Raw genomic sequence first — 26202 nt, 5'->3', positions numbered from 1 at the left:
TTTTAATTTGTTGTTAATGATGACAAAATGGAGTTCAAGTTTGATATTAATTATTTTTATTTTTACCATCTAGTTGTGGTCCCAGATAGATTGGAAAATAGGCACATATCAAAGTGGCAGGTTGAAGAAGCCTGAAAGAGCCATACATTAGAATACATCGATTTTATATGTACTAGCATCCCTCTTTTAACAATGGTTACCTTCAAAATACAGACAACCCTGTTTTCTGTAAATTTGAAAGCTCATTTCTTGTTTTTTTAGCTCACATGGCCATAAGGCCAAGTGAGCTTTTCTCATCACTTTGTGATCCGACATCCGTCAGGTTATCTCGAAAACTGTAAGAGATGGATAGAAACTTTAAATAGCACAAATGATCAGCAAGATAAAATCTACAAATGAGCCATTATGGCCGAAATCTTCTGTCGACTCGTTTTGGAGTTATTGTCCGTTAATGATAATTAGAGCCTCTACTTTTTATATCTAGTAACTTAATTGTTGAGAGTACAAATCCACCTGCAGTTGGAATTAGATCTTTGGACAATATACATGCAATAATGCAGTGTGACAGGACATAGCAAGAAAAGGTACCTTAATCCCCGGAAATGACTAAAATTTTATAATTATACCCCTGCTCCAAGGTAGAATGAGACATGGTCTACCTTTGAACATCCTTCTTCCGGTCTGCAACACATTTTTTTGACACATTTTTCAGCAACTAGATATCAGTGTTTCTTGATATTTAGCACTGAGCTCTTATTCATGGGGAACTATACTGTGAGACACACATAACTATGACCTGCTTACATCAAATTGATATGCCTACAACATATTTTCATCACATTTTTCACAGAAAGTACAAACCAATTCTCTTATTTGAAACTAACCTTTTTCAATCTCTTTTTACATCCTATTTTCTGCCTAAATATGTTTCATTCACATTGATGCACATTAAGAAATTTGTGTTTCACATTACCAATCCAAGCTTCTAGATATCTGGTACCAAGTTTCTAGAGATCTGGTACCAAGCTTAATATTGGTAAGCTATAAGGTGTGATGCATTTTCAGATCTGTAACTTATCTACTTTGTTTTCATGATGAATGTATGTTCAATACAGTTACATTATCATGTTCTCGTCTTGAATATGCATTCAATTTTCCATTGGGCATTATACAAGCATCCATCAATCATCTTTAAACGGATGCATATAGAAGACATTTTGTTCACATTTTTCTCAGCAAGTACAAATGACACCTTCATGATATTTGGTACAAAGTTTTATACTGCTAAAATAAACCATGTTCTTATTTTCTTTCTGTTGTTTAACATTGTCTGGTATATTTATTTACTTTCAATTTACCTTCCAGGATTTAGTTTTTTAGCAGTGTTACCTTTTTCATCTTAAATTTTTTTTCTATTAGTTTTGGGGTAAGAATACAAGTAACAAAATGATCTTTTGCATAAATACTCTTGTATCGTTTTTTTTTTTTTTTTTATATGAAGAGTTTTTATTTTTTTGTTCAGGTATTTGTCTTTTTAACTCCTTTGACAGTTTTCAAGCTAGAGCATTTCTATTTAACACAAGTCAAAAGGTGTGCATATCATCAGATTTTTTTCTTTTTTTTTCTATTGATCACACATAAAAGCTGTCGCATGTCCAGCATTGTGGATATCTGTAAATTACAATCCCTATTATGTACCATATACATTAACCCATTCAAGTAGAAGTATGCTAAAAAGCTGTGTTCAAACCTGCCAAAATTTTCAAGTGGGTGCCTTACATCAGGATTGGGATTTTGCTGTCTTTCAAGATATTTTGGTTCACCTAGGATGCCGAATGAATAATGGAAGATTTCAGTGTTGTACACTGATGATTTAACTTCAATAGTTATAAATTCTTCAGTGGAAATACAAAAGTGGCTATATAAAAAATACAGAATTATGATGGCAAAGCCTTTATTTTTTTCAACTGTATCTAAAAAATTGATAGTTTATACAAATAAAATGATCAAGAGGTAACTCTATACACCAACAACTGAACTATATCTGTCATAAAAATATCGTAAAAGTTTTAGGACGGATTAATCTGTGTGAAGACATAAATATATCAGACTGATCAGTAGAGTTTACAATTTGTTAAATGTTAACCAGTGTTGGAATTATTTCTTTAAAATCAGATGGCTTTTTTGGGTCACTTATACTTAAAACTTTGCTTAACTTTTTCTCTACTACTATACAATACAAAAAGTGCAACAACTTATTACAGGATTTCATCTTGATTGCTGGTGACTAGAGATAAAAAGTGTCATTATTTATTAAAGGATTTCATCCGGATTGCTGGTGACTAGACATAAATTTTGTTTTCAACCAATGGTTATAGCTATTTTCAACAATAAATTAATTTAGCATTAAGTAAAACAAGAAATATCGAATTGGAAATGCAAACTTCTAAACAAAAATTTCTGATTTTTCTGCCATTTTTATTTTCTTTTTCTTCTTCCAATTCTTGGATTTACTTGGCGATTATTTTAGTCTGTTACAAAGCATATATTCATAAAAGACTTTTTTTAACTTAATTTCTTTATATTCAAATTGTCATCACGGATGATTGACATATATTCCTAGATGTAACAATTCGTGATTTATTGTTATAAGATGCGATTCTTTTCTTATTGATTGTTGGTGATTATAACTTTTAAAAGAAATGAAAATATTAATCTACAATATCATCTATTGTATGGCAAATGATTATTAAAACTTCTGATGACAATTAATAAACTAAAGAAAATATCAACTGACAAAGCCTGTGGAGTTATAAAAAAATGGTGTCGAGGCCATAGTTGTGATATTTAAAAACAAATAGTCTGAAGGGGGAAATTAAGTTTGTTTTGATAGTAAAATACTAGTGTGTTCCTGATTTGAAACTTAAGGAAAATTGATAGTAAAATACTAGTGTGCTCCTGATTTGAAACCTAAGGAAAATTGATAGTAAAATACTAGTGTGTTCCTGATTTGAAACTTAAGGAAAATTGATAGTAAAATACTAGTATGTTCCTGATTTGAAACTTAAGGAAAATTGATAGTAAAATACTAGTATGTTCCTGATTTGAAACTTAAGGAAAATTGATAGTAAAATACTAGTATGTTCCTGATTTGAAACTTAAGGAAAATTGATAGTAAAATACTAGTATGTTCCTGATTTGAAACTTAAGGAAAATTGATAGTAAAATACTAGTGTGTTCCTGATTTGAAACTTAAGGAAAAAAGAACACAAATAGCTAAAATTCATAGACTTAAAAGATAAATACAAAAGTATAAATTATTACATATGCTTGATGGAGTTCATTTTTTGTTCTTATATTTGTTACTACCTATAAAACAGATGATTTTTTGGATAAAAAGCATGTGGTAAATTGTAAAGGTCAAAAATTTCATTTAAAGTCAATTATTAAAAAGAAACGAAGAAAAAAAACAACCCAACTATAGCCTCAACAACCAACAAGTATAATCAACATCATTCAGTATATTAAATATTTCATAAATGTTAAAATTTACTGGATGAATTTTCTGACAACCTAAAGATCCAAAATATATAATTAATAAAAATTCTCTAACCTTCAAATGAGTTATAATTAATAACAATTAATACAAATAAAATGAAACAAGTACAAAAATTAACAAAATATACAGCAATAGGGTTCATATAAATACTGATATTATGTAAAAACAAATACTCTCATGGACTCAATAAAAAGGTTTTTACTCTCATGTACTTAATAGAAAGGTTTCTACTCATGGACTCAATAGCAAGGTTAATAAAGTATTCTTATATTAAACTGAAAAAAATCACAACTGGTTTTTATATAAAGAGGACAAATTATCACCGATTTTATAAAGATTTTTGAGTGTTGCTGGGTTAATGTCAAGTGGCAATTGATTTCATAAAGACTGGACAGACATAATTTAAAACCTAATTCCAAACAGGAACAAGAGATAATAATGTTGCAACTAGAGGCCCATATTTGCCTATAAATTATATTTACAGCAAGAATATAACTAAGAAGAGTCCTATCTGAGCAAGCAAAAAAAAAGATAGCATATAGATTGTCTAAATATACAAATTTTATTGCTTTAGTTGTTAAAAATACATTTCAACTGAGGATGTTTTTATCACTTCCAGCACAACTCTTTATAAAAAGCACTTTCAACTTAAAAATCAGATATAACAAAACAAAAATACTAACAAATTGTATAATATGGAACCCATATAACTTACAATATTAATCTTGTAAAATATTATTATATTCTTCATGAAAATGATCATAATTCACTTAACATATATAATGCACACAAAACAGATAATTAACATGTATTTGGCAATTGCCACAAATTTGTAAAAAGATGCATATAGTATGTAGTTGGCTGTTGCAGAATTAAAGAAGTATGGCTTATTTTGCATCACGGTTAAGAAGGTATGCTGCTTTTGGGTAACAATCAACAAACTGCAAAGTTATGCAATATACGAATTTACCTAAAAATGCATTAGATTTAGGGAAAGAAATTTAGTATTTACCATCAAAGTATCTACAAAAACATAACATTTCTAAAAAAGTAAAAATATTCTTGATGAATTCAGCAGTGTATTTAATACAATTGAGGAAAATGAAACATGATATAAAATAACTTTAATATGGTGATAAATTAGAAAATGATTATTTTCTTAAATAAAAATATACCTGCATTTTAACATATACATGTTTTGTCTGAATTCACTTACTCAATCATAATAAATCAGTTGTTCAATTTTCTATATCAATTTTCTATATTCAAAATCATTTATTATGACAATTTTCAGTACCGGTACTTTTTTCAGGTCAATACCAATTTCAATCTTTCAGTTAGGAAATATTTCTATAAATCAAGGATGCCAATCTTTGATTTTGTGATGTTTTGTACATATGTATATCTACTGAATCTATCTATTGGGAGACAGATAATTAAACTGATTTAAAAGGTTGATCTTGTTGAATAGTGAACAAATACTCTGAACAGGTTATGTTATTTTGACCCCATGTTTGTCTCTAAATTGGTTATTAATCTATTCAGCCATGATTTTACAGTCCCTGAGGTTCAGACATAATATCAAAATGCAGCTAATTTATATGCTAAGAAATATTTCTACAAATTTCCGAGGGAGAGGAAGGATAACTGAGGTAGAACTTTACGTCACTATGCCATTTCTGTAGCATACACTATGTTCAATACACTCTGAGGAGTCTTTTCAAGGATACAAATGTATGTCATCAAATGATGAGGGCTGTCCATCATTGACATCTATTTATGAATTCTTTATTGTATCAGTAATGATGTACATATAACTACTTACAAAATTATAGTGCTGTAAAATGTTAAAATTGCTTGTACTATTAGTTCCCAAATTATCCCTGTTTACCATAACGATATCAAACAGCCTTTAGACATGTTAGTGGAAGTCATCATTAAAAGAAGAAAACATAAGATCTAACTAGGTTTGTTTTCAATGTAAATTAAACTCTAATAAAACAATTCTGGATAGAAAGATACAAAACTGCATAAATCATATATATAAGTATAAAAAAAATTTAAAAACTGACAAATTGGACGGCTTACACAAATAAATTTACATAGTAAATGCATGATTTGGCTTTATCCTAATCACAGACAATCTTCTTCAAGGACGGTAAAAAGTGCAACATGACAAATCAAGGGTCTGTAGTGAATAAAATATTTCAAAAAAATTAGTTTGGATTTTCTCTACCATTGTCTACTGTCCACAACTAACAGTTACATTAAATTTTCTTTACAAAGCAAAAAACCATTTGTTCAACAGATAATACAATGTATAAAATTTGGACAAATCGAAAAACTTCTCCTTAATTCTTCAAAATATACAATAAATGAGTACAATTAATTCTTAAATCTTTACACGTTTCATTGTTTGATATATTTGAGAATATTACAAGTATTTCTTTTTTCAATAACTTTCACTATAAGCATTAAAAAAAAAATTCCGGTATTTATTATCTCGTGTGAGAAACATTGGTAACTTGCACATACAATGTAAAGTTCATGCATAGACTTCGAAATTAAATTTAATCCCATTACGAAAGAAACATGAAAACTTGGTCTGGCCTTAAATAATTCATGTAAATACACAAGTTTGTACATAATTGACATAAAATGTATATACACATCATATACAGTATGATAATAAATAAAGCACATTCTGATAAAGGGGTCAATATTTAGCACTATACAACAAACATAAAATGACTAGACTTTAAGTTGTTCACACACTATACAAAATATCACAGTTTTTTATTCATAATATTTCACTGTGGCACAATTTAACACAAGATCTATTCACCGTACCTTTCAATCAAGCTATTTATTCAGTTTTATAAATAATAAAGAAAGAGGAAATTCACAAATAAAAAATATTCCATTTGTCACTTTTTATGGGAAATTTAAGAGGAGACGATGATTTAGGCTGCAATAATATCTAAAAATTTTAAATCAGCAGAAACACAAGTTGCAAATAATCATAAAATTCTTTGTGCATTTACATTTTTTTTTGTAGATCAGCTCTGATGACCAGATTGATATATTTGTGGCAAACTGAACATTAACACTTGAGATGTTCAGAATATTATACTTGCAAATTTTTTTCATTAGATAATTAAAGAAAGAGGTTCCATTGCATATTAAATTTTGAAATTTTAACCGTCTCAATGTAATAAATACCATAGCCATTGTGGTAGAATCTATATTTTCATCAATATATGACATTTAAAGTCCTAGTTAGTAATACAAATGTAGGGTTTGCTTAATATGGCCACTTCAATTACACGAAAGTGACAACCATCTATTTTACTTGCAGTTTTAAAACCTTTTTGGGATCCTCAGGTTTTGTTTTCATGATACCCATTTAAAACTGTTGGTTGACATAATAATGTTCATAAGTAGAATGCAGTGTTGTCAGATCCATGTAAGCAGAGTGTGGACATAGTAATTTTATTTTAATAATTGATCAAATACCATCTAAAATACAAAATTTTCCCCCAAACTTTTAAGTGTTGAACTCAATAATATCATGAATATAGGTCAAGTCAAATTTATCAAATGATTAAAAATTATGTATTTTTATGCACCTCTTAACATAACAGTGATTAAGTAATAACAGCATTTAACAAAGATTATCAAAAGTAATTTGGCACAAGAAAACAAATGTATAGTAAAACCTCATTTTTTTATGGATTCATGTTTCTTAAGACATTTTCTTCAGATACATGTAAAGACAGACAGGCAAATTGTCAAACTTTCATTGCATAAATATTTGTACATACATGTACTATATAAGACTTCATGCAGGATCAAAAGTCTATCATTAGTTTAAATATATACATCCTGTTATTTATTATTGATTTAAACTTTTCAGATTAGATGTTCATATATATATTTTTTATAAGCAACATGCGTTTTACTTATTTTCAGTTCTTCATTTTGGAATATTCATTCACAACATTAAATATTGTCGTTGTTCTCTGATATTTTCTTTTGTAACAGTATGATAAAAGTCACAATCGATAATGGAGGTACACAGAAAGAACATAACCAGAAATTATGTCAGAATTTGCCTACATAATGTCCTAAATTGTTTTTGAATTGAACTCGACCTCTATGCAGTTGACCTTTGACAATCTTTGCCAACATTTCTGAATTCTCAAATAAAGACTGCCCTTAATTTTTATTGAAAATTAAACCTTTTTTTAGAAATATTATTTTTTTACTAATTGCAATGGTTGAATCAGAATATATCTACAATGTAAACAGAAGTTATTTAAACATGCACTACAATCTGACTATTATTCATATAATATTCAACTTTTTCAAAAACAGTATCTCTTTACCATTCACAACTAATTTAAGCACTTTTATAGACCATACAAACTTAGTACAGCAACAATAATGAGGTTTTACCATACATACATTATAACAATAAATAGCATACTTAAAAAGGATTTTGTTACATTTCATCCTCTTTGAAATAACTTCCTACGAAGCTTCGTTTCTAAAAACCATTAATTACAACCAATTTAATGTTCCGTATACATGTATAGATATTTTTTTAAACTTGGATGTTATGATCCTGGTGCTGGCAGATATGTTTAATGCTAACCTTTTCAGCTTTCTTCAATTTTTTTGTATTAATTCTAATTCATGACATATATGTATACTAGACATGCTAGAGAAACTATGATAAAATAATTTTAAAATTTTCTATAGGTTACTTTTTAAAGTTTATCAAATTAAATGTGTTTCAATTTTGAAATTTTTTCTTTATTTTTCAGTTATCATGATATGGTAATATTCTGTTAGAAAAACTCACAAGGCAAAAAAAATAATATGTGTGTTTCCTATTACATCTTTGAAAAAAAATAGAGTAGGTAGGTAGATCTTTTTTTATTTTACCATATTTTTTTTACATTGAGTCTATGGGAGGGACATTCTGACTTTAACAATGCTTATTGAAAAATGACAAAAAAAACTTTAGGATAGGCTATTTTTGAGCTTAAAAATTAGGGAGGGTAGCTCTAGGTAATAGGAAACACACATCTTTTTTTATTTGGCCTAAGAACAAATAATCCATAGTTGGTGCGATCAACTTAACTCAGCAGATATAAATGTAGTAGCAAAAGGTTCAAATTTTCACTGATTGCATTGAACAGCGTAAACTACACAGAAATATAATATTTAATTATAACATGATTATCATCTCCATTTAAGTACGTAAATAAAAAACTATCTTTCATCATGTTAAACAAACAGTACATATATAGTTTTTGGATTTAAAAAAAAAAGTTTCTATAACTTCATTGAACTTTGTCTACAGAAAACTGTGAACATAAATTGGTTGTAATATAGGCATATATATTTCTGAGAAATTGAAGACTAAAGAATTTAAGACATAGACAATGATAGAGCTACAGTTGAAATGCATTTCTCCATTTGTCATTTGTCCTCGACTTCAAGGCAAAGCAACATATCAATGAAGAAATATAAATTCTGATCATTTTTAACAAATTAAAACCCTATAGCACTAAAATACAAAATGAAATATTGAAGCATAATATCCAGTGAACAAATTAACCTTCATTTTAATTACCCAGTGAGGCTATGTCAGCTTGAACGTCTGGATTACGATGCAGTTCATCTATTTCTTCTGGTTGAACACGCCGGTGTTCGGAACGTAATGAACGACCTGAACGATTAGATTTGTTACTTTTTGTAGACTTTGTAGATTTGGCACTTTTCGTGCTATTAGCACGTGTAGACATGCGATGGAGATAGTTCTGAGAAATTGTACGGTGTAGATTCTTGTTACTGGCCAGCGATGTTAACCATGAGTGGTTCAACGCCTGTGTTGCAATCATTCTATCCGCTGGATCAACTGTTAGTAATTTGTTAATAAACTCTTTGGCTATATCTGACACTTCTTTCCAATGCTGAAAGTAGAAACAAAATCTCATTTATATTCTTTAAAAGCTGAAAATTTATTCACATTTCAAATGCTGCAAAATATCCCCAAAAATGTATGACATTGTGCAGTTTAACATGTTTAAAGCAAATCTCCTCTCATTATACATTGTTATAAGGCATTGACGAAAATTTCAAGTATGCAAAAAATGAAGTGACTGCCCAGCAAATCTGAAAATCACTTACACGGTAATCATGGTAATCCTCATCATTATAATAATCAAGATCAAATATCAAATCATTCCATAATACAGTAGTAGAGTAACACAATATGATGATCATAGATGGCTGCTTAATGTCCAGCATAAAATGCAACATTTTCAGACAGATTAACTTACCGGCTACATCATTTTGTTCATGTAGGCTTATGCAGTTTACCACCCTCTCTGTGAGTACGGGTATAATATATGTAGTTGTCATTTTTAGAGTGAATTATAATGGTGAATACTGTACATGTTGATTCATTAGATACAATTTTCACAGATTTCAAGGGTAAAGGTCAACCATAAATTTAAATGTTCAAAAAAGTACACATTTTCTATAATTTCTGAAATTGTTACCCGCAATATATAATAAGTAAATTCACAGTATTATTAAAATTTTCTGTAATACCCCAGAGATGTATAGAATAGAATTTTATAAACAATTATACTGAAGGCCATACACGTACGAATGCAAAAATTGCTTACATCCACTTCATTTGAACTTGGTGGATAGTTGTCTCATTGGCAATCATACCACATCTCCTGATTATCATTATATATATGACTCAATCATATACATGTAGGTCCAGATTGAGTCAAATTGTTGTGAATTTTGTGTCTATATATATATATGCACGTAACCAATTTTAAATTTATCACCAAAAATATATTAAATAATATTAATATATGAAGATATGGAAACTATTGGGTTTTTTTTCACCATCTTTAACATCATTGCATAGTAAAGGTACATGTAAGTGTTGTGGCATACAGTGTACATGTTCACTGTTAACTTAACCTCTAAACAATGCTTTTAAAAAATCTGTTGTAATCCCATATAATATGTATTATACCATTTGTAAATTTTAAATTACTTTATAAAGAAATAAGGTCAATAGTTAAATAGAACTAATAACAATACCAATTCAATTCCACAATACTTTTCTTTCATAACAAAACACAATATCCTTTATTGTGTATTGCAATGTTTAATAAATTCACTTGTACTGGATAAATTGTTATAATTTAATTAAATTCTTATTACACTTGAAGAATCTGTCTACCTATGACTAAACATATTAGTAACACCAAATGACATGTTTTACTGTCCTTCTCTCACGAATCGTGTGTGGTAAAATATTACATTTAACCTTTGACAAGACCTTTGTACTAGATGTCAAAAACTCCAAATTTTTGCCAATGTTCTGTCTAATTGTAGGTAAACCCTTTACTGATATCTTAATCTTTTTTTTAAAAATATAATTAAATGAATAACGAAATTTTACAGACTTTCAGCCTATCAATCAGTTTTTCATACCAATATCAGAAAATTATCTAAAAACCCTAAATTTAAAGACAAAGGTTATATTATATTATTAAGCAATACATTTGTACATGCAATACATGTATCCGAGATAATTTCAAAAAGTCAGTACCAAACAACTACTTATAAAGGAATAACTTTCCTTGGAAACAAAAATTATGTGGAAAATTGCAATTGGAAGATCTCTCGAGTCACATTTCTTTCAGGAGTGTTATGAAATTTGTATCAAAAGTTTTATATCAGCAATGTTTGCCAGACATTCATACATGTACATACATATTACAATGTATCCTTTTATACATTTCAGTAACACATTAACAATTGTACAAATGTATTTCTTCACTTATTAGACATGTGTACCATAATATAACAGGTACATGTACATGTACAATGTAGCAAATTCAACTAAAAGCTTATTTGTTAATAAAATGCTCCGCAGGGCGCAGCTTGATACGACCGCAGAGGTCGAACCCTGAACAGTTGGGGCAAGTATGGACACAACATTCAAGCTTGATACAGCTCTGAATTTGGATTGTGATTAAATATTTGACACAGCATAGGTTTCTGACACAGAATGAATGTGGTCTAAGAACTTAAACATTTTAAATTGGACATTCACCTATTATGGTCCAATATCCAAAATCTAAATACATGGTTAGATTCAGCATATCAAAGAACCCCAAGAATTCAATTTTTGATGAAATCAAACAAAGTTTAATTTTGGACCCTTTTGACCTCAATGTGGACAAAGTTGATAATGGGGCCCAAAAATCAAAAATCTAAATACATGGTTAGATTCAGCATATCAAAGAACCCCATATATTCAATTTTTGTTGAAATCAAACAAAGTTTAATTTTGGACCCCGATTTGGACCAACTTGAAAACTGGGCCCATAATCAAAAATCTAAATACATGTTTAGATTCAGCATATCAAAGAACCCTAAGAATTCAATTTTTGTTAAAATTAAACTAAGTTTAATTTTGGACCCTTTGGACCTTAATATATACCAATTTGAAAACGGAACCAAAAATTAAGAATCTAAATACACGGTTAGATTCGGCATATCAAAGAACCCCAATAATTCAATTTTTGATGAAATCAAACAAAGTTTAATTTTGGACCCTTTGGACCTCAATGTGGACCAATTTAAAAACGGGGCCCAAAATCCAAAAACTTAATACACGGTTAGAATCAGCATATTAAAGAACCCCAAGAATTAAAGAATAAAACCCCATTGAAATTGGTCAAGAAATAAGCAATTTATACGAAGTATCTTCTTTTGCACAATACTGTGCAATTGAATATTTCTTGCTATTGCGCAATACTGTACAATTGACAATTTCTTGCTATTGCGCAATATTGTGCTATTGGATATTTCTTGCTATTGCACAATACTGTGCAATTGAAGATTTCTTGCTATTGTGCAATACTGTGCAATTGAAAATTTCTTGCTATTGCACAATACTTATTATATAATAATTTACACATAACAGGCTATTATTTGAACTTGGAATTATTTTTAATTATGGAATTTGCATTATTTCTTGTGCTTGAAATTTTTAATGAATTCCATGTTTATTCTGTATTATAATGTTCTGTGCTGCGCACAACACTTTCTATTACAAAGAAGATAGCACATTTTCATTAGAATGTACTGTGCCGCGCACAACACTATCTATACAAAATACATTGTGTGGAAAGTGTGATGCACCGCTCAAAACATAATAATACTTAATAAACATGGAATTTATCAAAAATTTCAAACACATGAAATTATGCAAATTCCATAATTAAAAATAATTCCAAGTTCAAATAATAGCCTGTTCCATCCTGTTTGGTGTGTATCTCCTATCATATCATTATTATTTGCTTTTAAATATAAAACGGAAATAACCAACTTAAAATGGAAAATTTTAAAAGAAAAAAAAAGGAAAAAAAGAAAAAAAAGGAACCCCCCCCCAAATTTTTTGAACCCCCTTATGATTCATCACCCCCAAACTCAATCCCAGCCTTCCCTTTGTGGTATGGTACCTTGCAGTTCAATTTTAGAGAGATACATACACTTGAACACAAGTTATTGTCTGGAAACTAGAAAAATGCTTATTTTTGGCCCCTTTTTGGCCCCTTATTCCTAAACATTTTGGGCAATTACCCCCAAACTCAATTCCAGCTTTCCCTTTGTGATATGGAACCTTGTAGTATAATTTCAGAAAGATCCATACACTTACACACAAGTTATTATCATGAAACTAGAAAAATGCTTGTTTTTTGCCCCTTTTTTGGCCCCTTATTCCTAATATTTTGAGGCAATTACCCCCAAAATCAATCCCAGCATTCCCTGTGTGATATGGAACCTTGTGGTACAATTTCAAAGAGATCCATACACTTGAACACAAGTTATTGTCTGGAAACTAGAAAAATGCTTATTTTTGGCCACTTTTTGGCCCCTAATTATTCCTAAACGTTTTGGGCAATTACCCCCAAACTCAATTCCAGCTTTCCCTTTGTGATATGGAACCTTGTAGTACAATTTCAGAAAGATCCATACACTTACACACAAGTTATTGTCATGAAACTAGAAAAATGCTTGTTTTTTGCCCCTTTTTCCTAATATTTTGAGGCAATTACCCCCCCAAAATCAATCCCAGCATTCCCTGTGTGATATGGAACCTTGTGGTACAATGTCAGAGAGATCCATACACTAACACACAAGTTATGTCTGGAAGTTACAAAAATGCTTATTTTTGGCCCCTAATTCCTTAACTGTTGGTACCATAACCCCCAAAATCAATCCCAACCTTCCTTTTGTGGTATTGAACCTTATGGTAAAATTTCATAGAGATCCATTCACTTAAACTAAAGTTAGAGTGCGAAAACCAATGTGTCTTCGGGCGACGCCAGACGACGACGACAATGCCAACATCATACCAATATACGATTTGCGGTCGTATAAAAAGCAACTATTTTTAATTAAAAATAAACCATGAATTTTGTTTTATTGATCTTGACAGCCATGACTGTTTCTTATTAATGAAGGTGCAGTACAAATGTATAAAAGAATTGAATCAATACATTTGCATTAATATATATAAACATTTTCACCTAAGGGATTTTAAATAAATCATATAAATATGCTTCTAGTATACATAATTATTCTCATGTCAGCTGAGTCCTGAAACACATCTGTTCTTATATATACATAAAAATGTACCAATACCGATTCCCGTCAATCTCTGTTCCTGCCTGATGCTTTCTTAGCTTTGGCACATGGCTGATGACAACAGTGATGCAGCTAATTGTCGGACCTGTCGGACCTAGGGGGCTGAATTTTAGAGGATCAGGCAAATGACGTCTTGGTGTCAGACCCAATGACCGGCAAATATTTTTACTGTATGGGACCATCAAAATTGAAATTTTCTTTTGGTCTTGGTTACCTTGGCTTCAAAATCAATTACGTAGTTGAATAGCATTGAAAACCAATAGTTCTGACACATTTATTGCTGATAATATGTGCATGTGCTCATGTAAATAGATTTCTATCTTCTCTGCGTTTAAGCAATTAGGGTCAGTCATGTGATAATAATTATTTTCGTATTTCTCTGGACTTATCATTACACATAGAATTGTATGAAAGCGAAAGAAAATATCCGGTAAAAATATTGAATAGAAGCATGTTTTCGGCTTCTTTTTGATAGCCGAGGGATAATTCTGATGATTACAAGACTCAGTAAGTGTTATCAGGACAAGTCCCACGGACACACGGTTCATGCAATGGCACGTCCAGATAAAAATCGATGCTTCCAGAGCAATTGTTCCAGAGCGTGAATACGCTACTTAAAGAGAACATTGTTATTAATATGACAAACACAGGTTTCGTCTCCATATGACGAATCAGTGGTGCATGAATTAAAAGAGTTGGAACAATAGATGGCCACATCAATTATGTAGTTGAAAATAAAATTAAGAATGGAAATGGGGAACGTGTCTAAGAGACAACAACCTGACCAAAGAGCAGAAATCAGCCCAAGGCCACCAATGGGTCTTCAACACAGCAAGAAAATCCCGCACCCGGAGGAATTGAAAACCAAAAGTTTTATTAATGGACAACAAATGACCAGATTTATGTAAATTAAACTAAACAAAAACAAGTATTATTTTAGTTATCTTAAGAGTATTTTTTTCATTTTAGTTAATGTGTGAACACACATATTCGTTTTGACGTTTTTGATCTAATTGTTCTTATGCAAATTAATAAGACAACTATCCATAAAGTTAATGAACAGTTGTAATGGTTGTCTTATTGGCAAGTGTACGTAGTATAACATTCTCATTTATCTACATTTTGTATTTGATGTTGCAGGACAATTTAAATTGAATGTGGTCTCAGTCATTAAACCACCCCATGGTCATATCCTTATTTAACCTGGTCGTTCTAGTCAAGGTTTAAAGGTGTACATGTATCTTCATCCAACTGGGAACTAGTTATTATTTTTTTCAATAAAGTACATTTTTGTAGGTCTGGCAAAACTGTCTTACATGCAAGACCCAGTCTGACAGAAAAAAAAAATTATCTGCATCTCTGTGACAAAATGAACATGATCAACCATAATTCTACTCATCTGGCATGCTACATGTAATGCCAATGGGTTATGCAAAATTTCCTTATCTTACATGTATTCAGGTAAAAATAATCTATCTTTACATGTGCAGGGGACAACCAGCAAACGGGAAATACATTTGTATTTTCCCAAATGAGAAATATTCTTCTAACGATAACTCTTTTATCCACATTTTACATGTACACTTCAAATGGCACATATTCATGATAAATGCAGCACTGTTTCCAAAAGAAAAATAGTTCTAACTGTCTTTTGTTGCTGTAAACATGTACTTTTTTTGTTTTTTTTTTTTCAATTGTACATAAATCAGGCTATTACTTTTCTACTTTGAATGGTTTTACATTGGTCATTTCAGGGCCTTTTATAGCTTACTATATATATGCGGTATAGGTTTTGCTCATTGTTGAAGGCTGTGCAATTACCTTTAGTTGCTAACTTCTTTCACGTCTTTGTCATTTAGATTATGGTGAAGATTGTCTCAATGGCAATCATACCACATCTTCTCATTTTTATATTCTATACTCAGCTGACTTACTGAGAATTTACTTTCAATAAATTGACAAATTTCAAGGCTAGTAACATTTTCAAATTCCCAAATAATAATATGGTTCTTTAGAAACATTTTTTTCATTTTTCTATATATTAGTGCCATGACTAATTTCAATTTTAACACATCAAACTATAACTCAATTGCAGGATTAAGACTGATTTTGGGAAAAGTTCCCCATTTGATAGGTTGTCCCCAACACAGGTTTTTGTTCATTATAATAAAGACTGCAAGAAACAAATACTACTGATAACTCACTTCTCCTACATAGCTGTATTTTGCCTTCAAAATAAGTCTGTAAAGCCTAGTTTTATTTTCATCGTCAAATGGCATAGTTCCACTGAGTAAAATATATGTAATTACACCTATTGCCCACATATCAACTTGACAGTTGTATGGTTTTCTTGCAATAATTTCAGGAGCAATGTACTCAGGCGTACCACATGTAGTCCGCATAAACTGTTCTGGTCCTTTTCGACTTGCACTGAGACCAAAATCTGTTATCATTATTTTTGAATCATGCCCTGGATGATAATACAATAAGTTTTCCGGTTTTAAATCCCGATGGGTTATTCCCAGTCCATGTAAATAATGAACACCTTCCAAAACCATTTTTAATACCCTAGTTGCATCTCTTTCTGAAAAAGATCCTTTGGCTATAATGCGGTCAAAAAGTTCCCCGCCTGTGGCAAGTTCCATAACCATGTACACTTTGTCTTTTGATTCGAACACTTCAATTAATTGTATTATATAAGTATGTTTCACTCGTCGCAAGACAGCAACTTCTGATTCAAAGACTTCTTTACCCTCTAACCGATCTATCATTTTGATAGCATATGGTTGTTTCGTGTTTTTATGTTCTACTCTCACAACTTTGCTGAAATTTCCTCGCCCTATTAAAGCCTTGATATCATATTTTGCCGTCACTCTAGGATCAAATTTGTCACGATATCTTTTTACTTTTCGATTTTGACGCTCACCCTCCGGCGGTGGGCCTGTTCCTCGAGGGTCTCTTTCCCTTGGCCTATCAGACCGTGTTTGTGTTTGAGTTCTACTGCCAAAAACTTCGACAACATTTTGGTCAGTCGGACCCTCCGGTACCAATTTACTATTTGGACATCCCATTACAAAATAAATAATAATTCACATGATACTGTCATTCCCTCGCGGTTAACCAAGAGGGCCATTCATGCAATAAACTGTAAGGGATAAGAATCATGCTTTAGTCTTCATGTAAATAATCTTTTGCTCCTCCATTTTCTTCCGATGAAACAAACATGGATGACGGGCACTTGGTCGTGATGTGTATTCCGCTGCTCAATATAGATCGGGAACATTTTATTTGCACAAACAAATCTTTCAAATTTCGAATATCATTTTACCAAAAACTTTTATATTGATAAATTTTAAATCAATATAAATATCATCTATTAAATTAAAAGATGTTTTTATTCGATCGTACTGCAATCCTTCCGCGTAATAATATTCAAATTTTATGTGTATTGCTTTTTGTTTTCGGTTATTATTAGCACGTGATCAAGTGATCCAGACGTCAGAAGTTGTTATAACTACTTAGGGTGCCTTGTGGGATTGTATTTAAAACCAATCACTCTGATAAACATTTGAGATTGCAACTTTAAAACTTCTGGTCAAATTTAACGACGAACAAAACATTAACATATAATTATTTCTTAAGGGAGAAAATTTAATTTCACGAATAGCAATGCTGTTTTTAAAACCCCAGTTAGAACCTTGCTAAATTACAATAACGTTCATTCATCTGTCCGTAGAACAATAACTACGGATTTACTTTGCACGTGTTTTTTCTTTTTCTTTGGTTTTTTTTTTTTTTATTTCTTTATCAATATCATATATTTGAAATCAATTTGATCCCCCCTTATTTCATGAAGGTATATATGTTTTATTTCCAATAAAAATGTATAGTTATATAGGTATATGTACAGTTTAAATAAACTTAAAGATCACACCTGGTAATAGTATAACCTGGGACATAATATATTACCAGTATACTTTCCTAGGTAATTATGTCCCAAATCAGACAGATTTCATATAGAGTGGTATTTATTTTAATAAATTAATAAATAATAATCATAGATATATAAAATAATATTCCACCCTCAGATTCCACCACATTATTAAGCATCACATGACCGGCGTCTTTACACTAAATCATGACGTTGGATGTGTACTGATTGATACTTTAGTCTGGAAGAACATGATTTATTTATAATTGACTGAAATTAGTTTTCACTAACTGCGAGTACTCCAGTCCTATATCAGTGCTTTGTGTCTCAACGGTTGTTTTTATGTTAGTTGCTTTTGTGCTTCGTCGTTCATTGTACTTGCCAAGGTCAGGCGTTTTTCAGACTGTTGATGAGTTCGTTATCTTAAATCATTTGGATGTGTACTAATTGATACTTCGTGTCGTCTATGAAAATTCGGGTGCGGGTCCAAGATTTTGAAAAGAGGAGGGGTTGCAAACCATCGTTTGGGTGATACTTGTAAAAAGTATATGCATTTATCATATACTTATGGAAAATAATGGTATAATTGTACCCCATGATAAAACTAATTTGTACATATATTTATTCATTAAATTTGAAGAATTGTCTTAGCCGTGTGATATGACTTTTGTTATCAACTGCTTCCGGTTATTATCGCATGCCTTTCTGTAACGTTATCGCATGGCATTTCGACGTCATTCGGCAAACTCCGGAAAATAGACCTCAATGGTACGTTTTTCGTGAAAAACATAACTAAGTTGGATAAAAAAAAATTATTAGGAATCAGGAAAATATATATTAAAAAATGCAAAACAAATAATACAGTAAATGCATTTTTCAAAGTTTAAAAAATAGTTCTTGTCTGTATGTCTTCTGCTGAAGTATATGATAAAAAGAACATAACATGTCATTTTTCATATCAGACCTCTTATCAGCCCATGGTCAAAATCATCCCTCGAGCCTGTCGGCTCTCGGGCTGATATCATGACCTAGGGCTGATAAGGGGTCTGATATGAAAAACGCCATGTTATAATCTATATTTATCATATATGACGCCCCATAAAGGGGCACCGGCTCCCTGCCCCTCCCAACAAAATACTTCTGAAATTAGTTGTAATTGGCTTTGAACTACATTAAGTTTTCAGTAACTGCGAGTACTCTGCTTATATCAGTGCTTTGTGTCTATTGTTTTTACAGTTTGTTCTTATGTTATGCTGTTACACAACTGTCCCAGGTTAGGGTAGGGTTGACGCTCAAAAACATGTTTAACTCCGCCACAGTCTGTATGTGCCTGTTCTGTCAGGAGCATGTAGCTAAGTGGTTGCCGTTGGTTCACTTTCATATTTGTTTTTCGTAAATTGTTTTGTTATAAATTAGGCCGTTAGGTTTCTCGTTTGAATTGTTTCACATTTTTCGTATTGCGCTGCGGACTAAACAGTATGGGGTTTTCTGATTGTTGAAGGTGACCATAATTGCTAATACATGTATCCATTTATTTGACATCTGTTGGATAGTTGTCTCATTGGCAATAATACTCACATCTCCTTGTTTTTATATAGTTAATGATCTGAGACAATATAAGACGTATTTGTCCAAGTTGATATGTATATTCCACTGCAAAACAACTGAATGATGTTTCATACAACCTGGGACCAATATATAAATGTTTCGTGTATAAGTCCCCGATACTAACAACAATCTGTAATGTTCATCTCCTGACGTAACTTCACACACGGGTTTTTCACATTCTTGCGTAAAGTTAACTTTGCCACATGCATGGATACACCCATGTGTAAGTTTAAGGTTATGTAACATGCAACTTTGTTTGCTAAATTGTGGCTCATATAGGTGCAATTTTGAAAGATTTTCGGTCAGTTAGTATCAAAAAGCATACAAAAATTAACACGACGTTCTCAACCATAACCAATGGGTAAATTCTGTTGAAAGTAAAGCTTCGTATTGTGTTTCAAATACAAATCGTACTCATTTTGGCCAATTCTTGCAAGTGTTCTTAGATTCAAACTATCATCAAAACTTGCAAAATTTGTAGTAAAATCTAAAAAATATTTTTAAAACTTTAAAATTTATTGAAAATAATATAAAGTATTTTATCGAAGCTGTTTGTTATTTATAATTCACTAGGTTTGATATTTATAATTCACTAGGTTTGATATTTATAATTCGCTAGGTTTGATATTTATAATTCGCTAGGTTTGATATTCATAATTCACTAGGTTTGAGTGACTTTTTAATTTCGACCCTGAAAGTGAAACAAATGAAGGCGATCTACTATTAATCATCCTTTTACTGGATTAAGAAGGGGGCTTTACTTTGCAAACAAAAGTTTTGGTAAAAAATCCCGTTTTCGAGGTTTTTTTATAGTCGGGGAGGGGAGGGAAGGTTATCTTTTTTTTTATTATTTATTTTTTTACTTTTTAAATTGAACAAACAATACAGAGACCTCATGCATCAATTACATATGGTATACATTGGTACATAAGAGGATGTTTCAGAAGTTTTTATAGTATTTTTATTCGTATTTGAACTTCTTTATATTTATCAAAATTTCGGTTAATAAATCAATATAAACAATTTTAATAACCAGTTTAACTTAGTCTTCAAAAAGAACATTAACACTGTACATCTAAGTAAACTGACGGTTTATTGTTGTCAACTCTGACCCAACATTTACCTAAATGCTTCCTTCTCTACAGCAACATAATACTTTCATGTAATTCTTCTGTTATAGTGATACATAGTAGAGGGTCTGGATGGGGGGTCCTCCATTTCTGTATTCTTGAACTTTTTAGACCTTTTTCTCTATTCTTTACCATTTGCCCATTATTCTCTATTCTTTATATTTTTTGACCATTTTCTCTTATATGTAAACCCCCATCCACACTCCCATGGGAGTCAGGTAACACCCGTTATTAAAATATACAGATATTTAGATCTAGTATACATAAAAGAGATGTGGGATGTACGACAATGATACAACAACCAACTTTTGGTGTCTATGTAATGTGTCAAGGGGGTTAAACGGGTTAAACGAGAATGCACGCGTTTTCGTGCTAGTCATACCCAAATCGTTTTTGAAAGTACTGGAAAACAGGTAGTAAGTGTGTGACAGATCCCGGAAAAAGCGCTAACACATTATAACTCATCATTGTAAAACTGCTGACCAAATATGAAGTCCGCATTCTGTTATGTAGTATTGGATAAATGTGTGATAAAACATTTTCAGTTCATTGAACATATTGCAAAATTAAAAGTATCGGAACACAGGGTGCAGGTATCTGGCAGATCCAAAAAAGTAATCAAGCACATATTTCAACTTATGACCGTCAAGCTGTTTACCAAATATGAAGTCATTCTGTTTGAAGTTTCTGGGAAATGTATGTCGAAAATATTTGTTGCACGAACGACGGACGGGCGAACAGACGGCTAGCGGACGAACGATATGATTGCAATATACCGGTAGTCCACCATTTAGAGTAGGGATATGATACTAATCATCGCACGTGACTGTGTAGTGTTCGGCTACAGGATATTTTGATTACTCTGAACAGCATTGTAAGCGCTCGCAGATAGTAAGAACAACACTGTTATTTAGGCATCTAAAAATGGTTAATCTGAATTTTGGAATAATTTTTTAAATCTGATTTGGAGAAAAAGATACTCTAACTTGAAGTTTTAAAAAGTACAGGCCGCGATACCTTTTGAGGTCGGTCACAATCGGGTGTCTTCGTTGACATGCAGATATGCGCCTTGATAACTTTTATTTAAAGGAAGAATTACATTCTTATAAAGATGTTTATCCCCGGCTTAGTATATTTTTAGGATTTTGATTGGTTAACGCACGTCGTTACAAAACCCATAGCCCCTGGGTGTTGCTAACCCATATACCCGGACGTTGCTACCCATTACAACGGGGAACATCACGCGCGTTTTCCTTAGTTCCATGGTTGTTCCTTGTGAAATATCGAATTCTGTAGATTATCCATAATGTCTGTAATTAAATATTGAATCAACTAACAATTTTATCTTATTATGTCGATCATTTGCACTCATTTTAGTAAATGCATCACTTGGCTGCCTACACCCCGTTAAAAATATGTCAAATTCCAAAATTTCAATAAAAGATTTTTAAAAAATGAAAAAAAACCTTGCTTTCACGTTTAATTTTGTGGTTGAATTTCTCTAAAAATCGCAAGATTTGGACTAAGACCGGGGATAAATTCGTTATCTACGTTCATATCCGTAGATATGGATATTTTAACACCCTTCAGTACCCTGTACACCCTTCGGCTTCGTAGATAACTTATAGCATCATCTTACTTGTCGTGTAACGCCAGACTTTGATTGACAGTCAAGTATAATTTCGGTATGACGTCGTAGCTCATACATCGGACCTTATATTTCATTCAACCGCCTATAGGTGGTCTTGTCGCGGGAGTGTTAGGTCCCCAGTCGACTTAAAATTGGTATTTGCTGCTTCTTCACTAAGCATGTGGCATTTAGGAACACCACCAGATACTGCATGCTTGGTCGGAGGCAGAATTAATATTCCCAAGTAGGATGACACCGTCTTCTTGTGGACTGATACTCTTCAAGTTGAGCAATAGCATATTAACACTACAAAGAAGAGTTTATATTTGTCTTCATAACACATCCACATGTTCTCGTCCTGATATGCATGTAAAACTTGCCACTGGACGTTAAGCGTGTCGCTGGATTAGTCAATGTTTGAGGAACTTCTTCCAACTTCCTCTGAACGACCAACACTGTCGAGGCGATACAGAATCATTGAAACTGTCGATTCAAACTAAAACAGTCTACTAACGCCAGAGCTTTTAACAAATTTCAAATTCGATGATCATGTCTATTCTATCGTTTCTATATAATTGACCTGTTCGACTAGATTGTACAAGTTTATATTTCTCAAATAATTGTCTTTATTGAGGCTATCAACAATCTAGCTGCCTTGTTATCTGAAGTCCGCTCATATAATAAAACACTTCATGATAAAACGATAGTGGATAAATTAAAAAGCCTATGTATACATTTATAAGAAGTACCAAGATCCTTTGTATGTAAAACACGAGAATAAGGTTTAAACAAACGACAAAACTTGACTTTTAGTAATATATAAGCCTTTTCACACCATATTTGAGTAAACATATAACATATTTATCTGAAAGTTTATCGATATAAACATGAACTTTTTTTTACCTAAGCGGCATTTATATGTACCGGTAGACAATGTCGTATTGATGTACAAGAAATCTTATATACCAACAAAAACGAATCAATACAAGACGATTCATCGGAATATGAGGCTACTAGATGTAAAAAGGAAAGAACAAAAGGACAAGGTTTAATCTACCAATAGTCCCGTTTTGTTAGTTGCTATTTTCAAACGATTTGGCACAGTTCTAACCAAGGAGTTCATAGGCGGATCCAGGGGGGGGGGGGGGGACCCGGGCCCCCCCTTTCGTGGAAAAAATTTGGTTGATTATATAGGGAATCACTGAAGCATGACTGGAGCGGCCCCCCCCCCCCCCCCCCTTTAGGTCAGTCAGCGCCCCCCTCCCCCCTTATGAAAAGTTCTGGATCCGCCACTGGAGTTTAATATACGAATAGCTTGTACTTTAACAAAATATTTATATAAATATAGGGCTCATTAGAAACTCGAGTGCTCATTCCTTCGGGAGAATTATTCATAGTTTATCCCGAAGTCAATAATTTCATTTGACTGATAACATCGGAAGATCATTCACCAAGACACCATAGTTCTTCCAGTTTAACAGAATACATTAGAAACACCCCTCAAACACTCAAAAAGAAGAAGAAAAAGACATCTAGACATTATTTCAGCAGCTGACATAACATATTACTCAACAGTTGACACCAGACATCATCACTCAGATAACACCATATATCGACCATCCAACAACACGAGACAGCACTCAGCAGCTGACACAAAATAATACTCACCATATGACATCAGATGAAACCATACACGACCCATCCAACGACACTAGACACCATTCAGCAGCTGACACAAAACATTACTCAACAGATGACAACAAACGCCATTCCTCAGATCACACCATTCATAAGAAGACAACACGCAGTAGCGAACACAAAATATAACTTAACGGATAACACCATACATTACCCATTCAATGACCCCATACACTATTCACCAGATGACACCAGACATCAACTCTCAAATGAAATAATACATTACCCATCGACGACACAAGACATCATTTAGCAGTTGAAACTTAACATTACTCAACAGATGACAGACATCATCCTTCGGGTGACACCATATATTATCCATCTGATGACACATGACATCATTCAGCAGCTGACACAAAACAAAAGTCAATGAATGACATCAGACATTATCCCTTATATGACACCAATCATTTCCAATCCGATGACATCAAACATCATTCACCAGCTGACACAAAACATTACTAAACAAATAACATCAAACACCACGCATTAACCATCAGATGACACGTAATATCATTCAGCAGTTGACACCAGGCATATTTTGATAGATGACATTATACATTACTTATCAGATAACATCAGCCATAACTCCTCCGGTGACATTCATTAAACATCAGATGACATCAGATATCTTCATCAAATAACACAATACATTATCCATTAAATGACACCAGACATAATCAGCAGATGACACCATGCATGATCCCATCAGATGACACCAGACATAACTCTTTAGATGACCAAACATCATTCAGAAGTTTACACCATGTATTTCCTATCAGATGACTACAGATATAACTTTTTAGATGACACAAACATCATTCAGAAGATTACACCATGTATTTACCCATCAGATGACACCAGACATAACTCCTTAAATGACACCAAACATCATTCAGCAGATTACACCATGTATTTCCTATCAGATGACTACAGATATAACTTTTTAGATGACAAAAACACCATGTATTTCCCATCAGAAGATACCAGACATAACTCCTTAGATTACATCAAACATCATTCAGCAGTTTACGCCATGCATTTCCCCTCAGATGACACCAAACGTCATTCAGCAGTTTACAACATGCATTTCCCATCAGATGACACCAGACATGACTCCTTAAATGACAACAAACATCATTCAACAGTTTACACCATGCATTTCCCCATCTGATGACACCAGATATAACTCCTTAGATGAAAACAAACATCATTCAACAGTTTACACCATGCATTTCCCCATCTGATGACACCAGGTATAACTCCTTAGATGAAAACAACATCATTCAACAGTTTACACCATGTATTTACCCATCAGATGACACCAGACATAACTCCTTAAATAACACCAAACATCATTCAGCAGTTTACACCATGTATTTCCTATCAGATGACTACAGATATTACTTTTAAGATGACACAAACATCGTTCAGCAGTTTACACCATGTATTTCCCATCAGAAGATACCAGACACCACTCCTTAGATTACATCAAACATCATTCAGCAGTTTACACCATGTATTTCCTATCAGATGACTACAGATATAACTTTTTAGATGACACAAACATCATTCAGAAGATTACACCATGTATTTACCCATCAGATGACACCAGACATAACTCCTTAAATGACACCAAACATCATTCAGCAGATTACACCATGTATTTCCTATCAGATGACTACAGATATAACTTTTTAGATGACAAAAACACCATGTATTTCCCATCAGAAGATACCAGACATAACTCCTTAGATTACATCAAACATCATTCAGCAGTTTACACCATGTATTTCCCCTCAGATGACACAAGACATAATTCCTTAGATGACACCAAACGTCATTCAGCAGTTTACAACATGCATTTCCCATCAGATGACAC

General features: G+C 32.2%; 1 protein-coding gene across 5 annotated transcripts; it reads right to left on the bottom strand.

Annotated features, from left to right (window-relative positions):
* Positions 1-1937: 1937 nt before the first annotated feature.
* LOC127700924 (serine/threonine-protein kinase H1 homolog) lies at positions 1938-17751 on the bottom strand. 5 transcript variants are annotated; one of them, XR_007981772.1, is made up of 3 exons: positions 16528-17751; positions 3018-9543; positions 1938-2970 (listed from the first exon to the last, which is right to left on the bottom strand). XR_007981772.1 is itself a non-coding variant. In XM_052204653.1 (2 exons), the coding sequence occupies exons 1-2, from the start codon at positions 17392-17394 to the stop codon at positions 9196-9198; spliced, it is 1215 nt and encodes a 404-aa protein (XP_052060613.1). In that variant the 5' UTR covers positions 17395-17751; the 3' UTR covers positions 1938-9195. The 5 variants fall into 5 exon arrangements, 1 of the variants encoding a protein (XP_052060613.1); XR_007981773.1 differs by having other exon boundaries at positions 3065-9543; XR_007981774.1 differs by having other exon boundaries at positions 3112-9543.
* Positions 17752-26202: the final 8451 nt, after the last annotated feature.

Source organism: Mytilus californianus, unplaced genomic scaffold, assembly GCF_021869535.1.
Source record: "Mytilus californianus isolate M0D057914Y unplaced genomic scaffold, xbMytCali1.0.p SCAF_5, whole genome shotgun sequence".
In the NCBI taxonomy this organism is placed as follows: Eukaryota; Metazoa; Mollusca; class Bivalvia; order Mytilida; family Mytilidae; genus Mytilus; species Mytilus californianus.
This window is presented reverse-complemented; position numbering and strand designations above follow the sequence as displayed.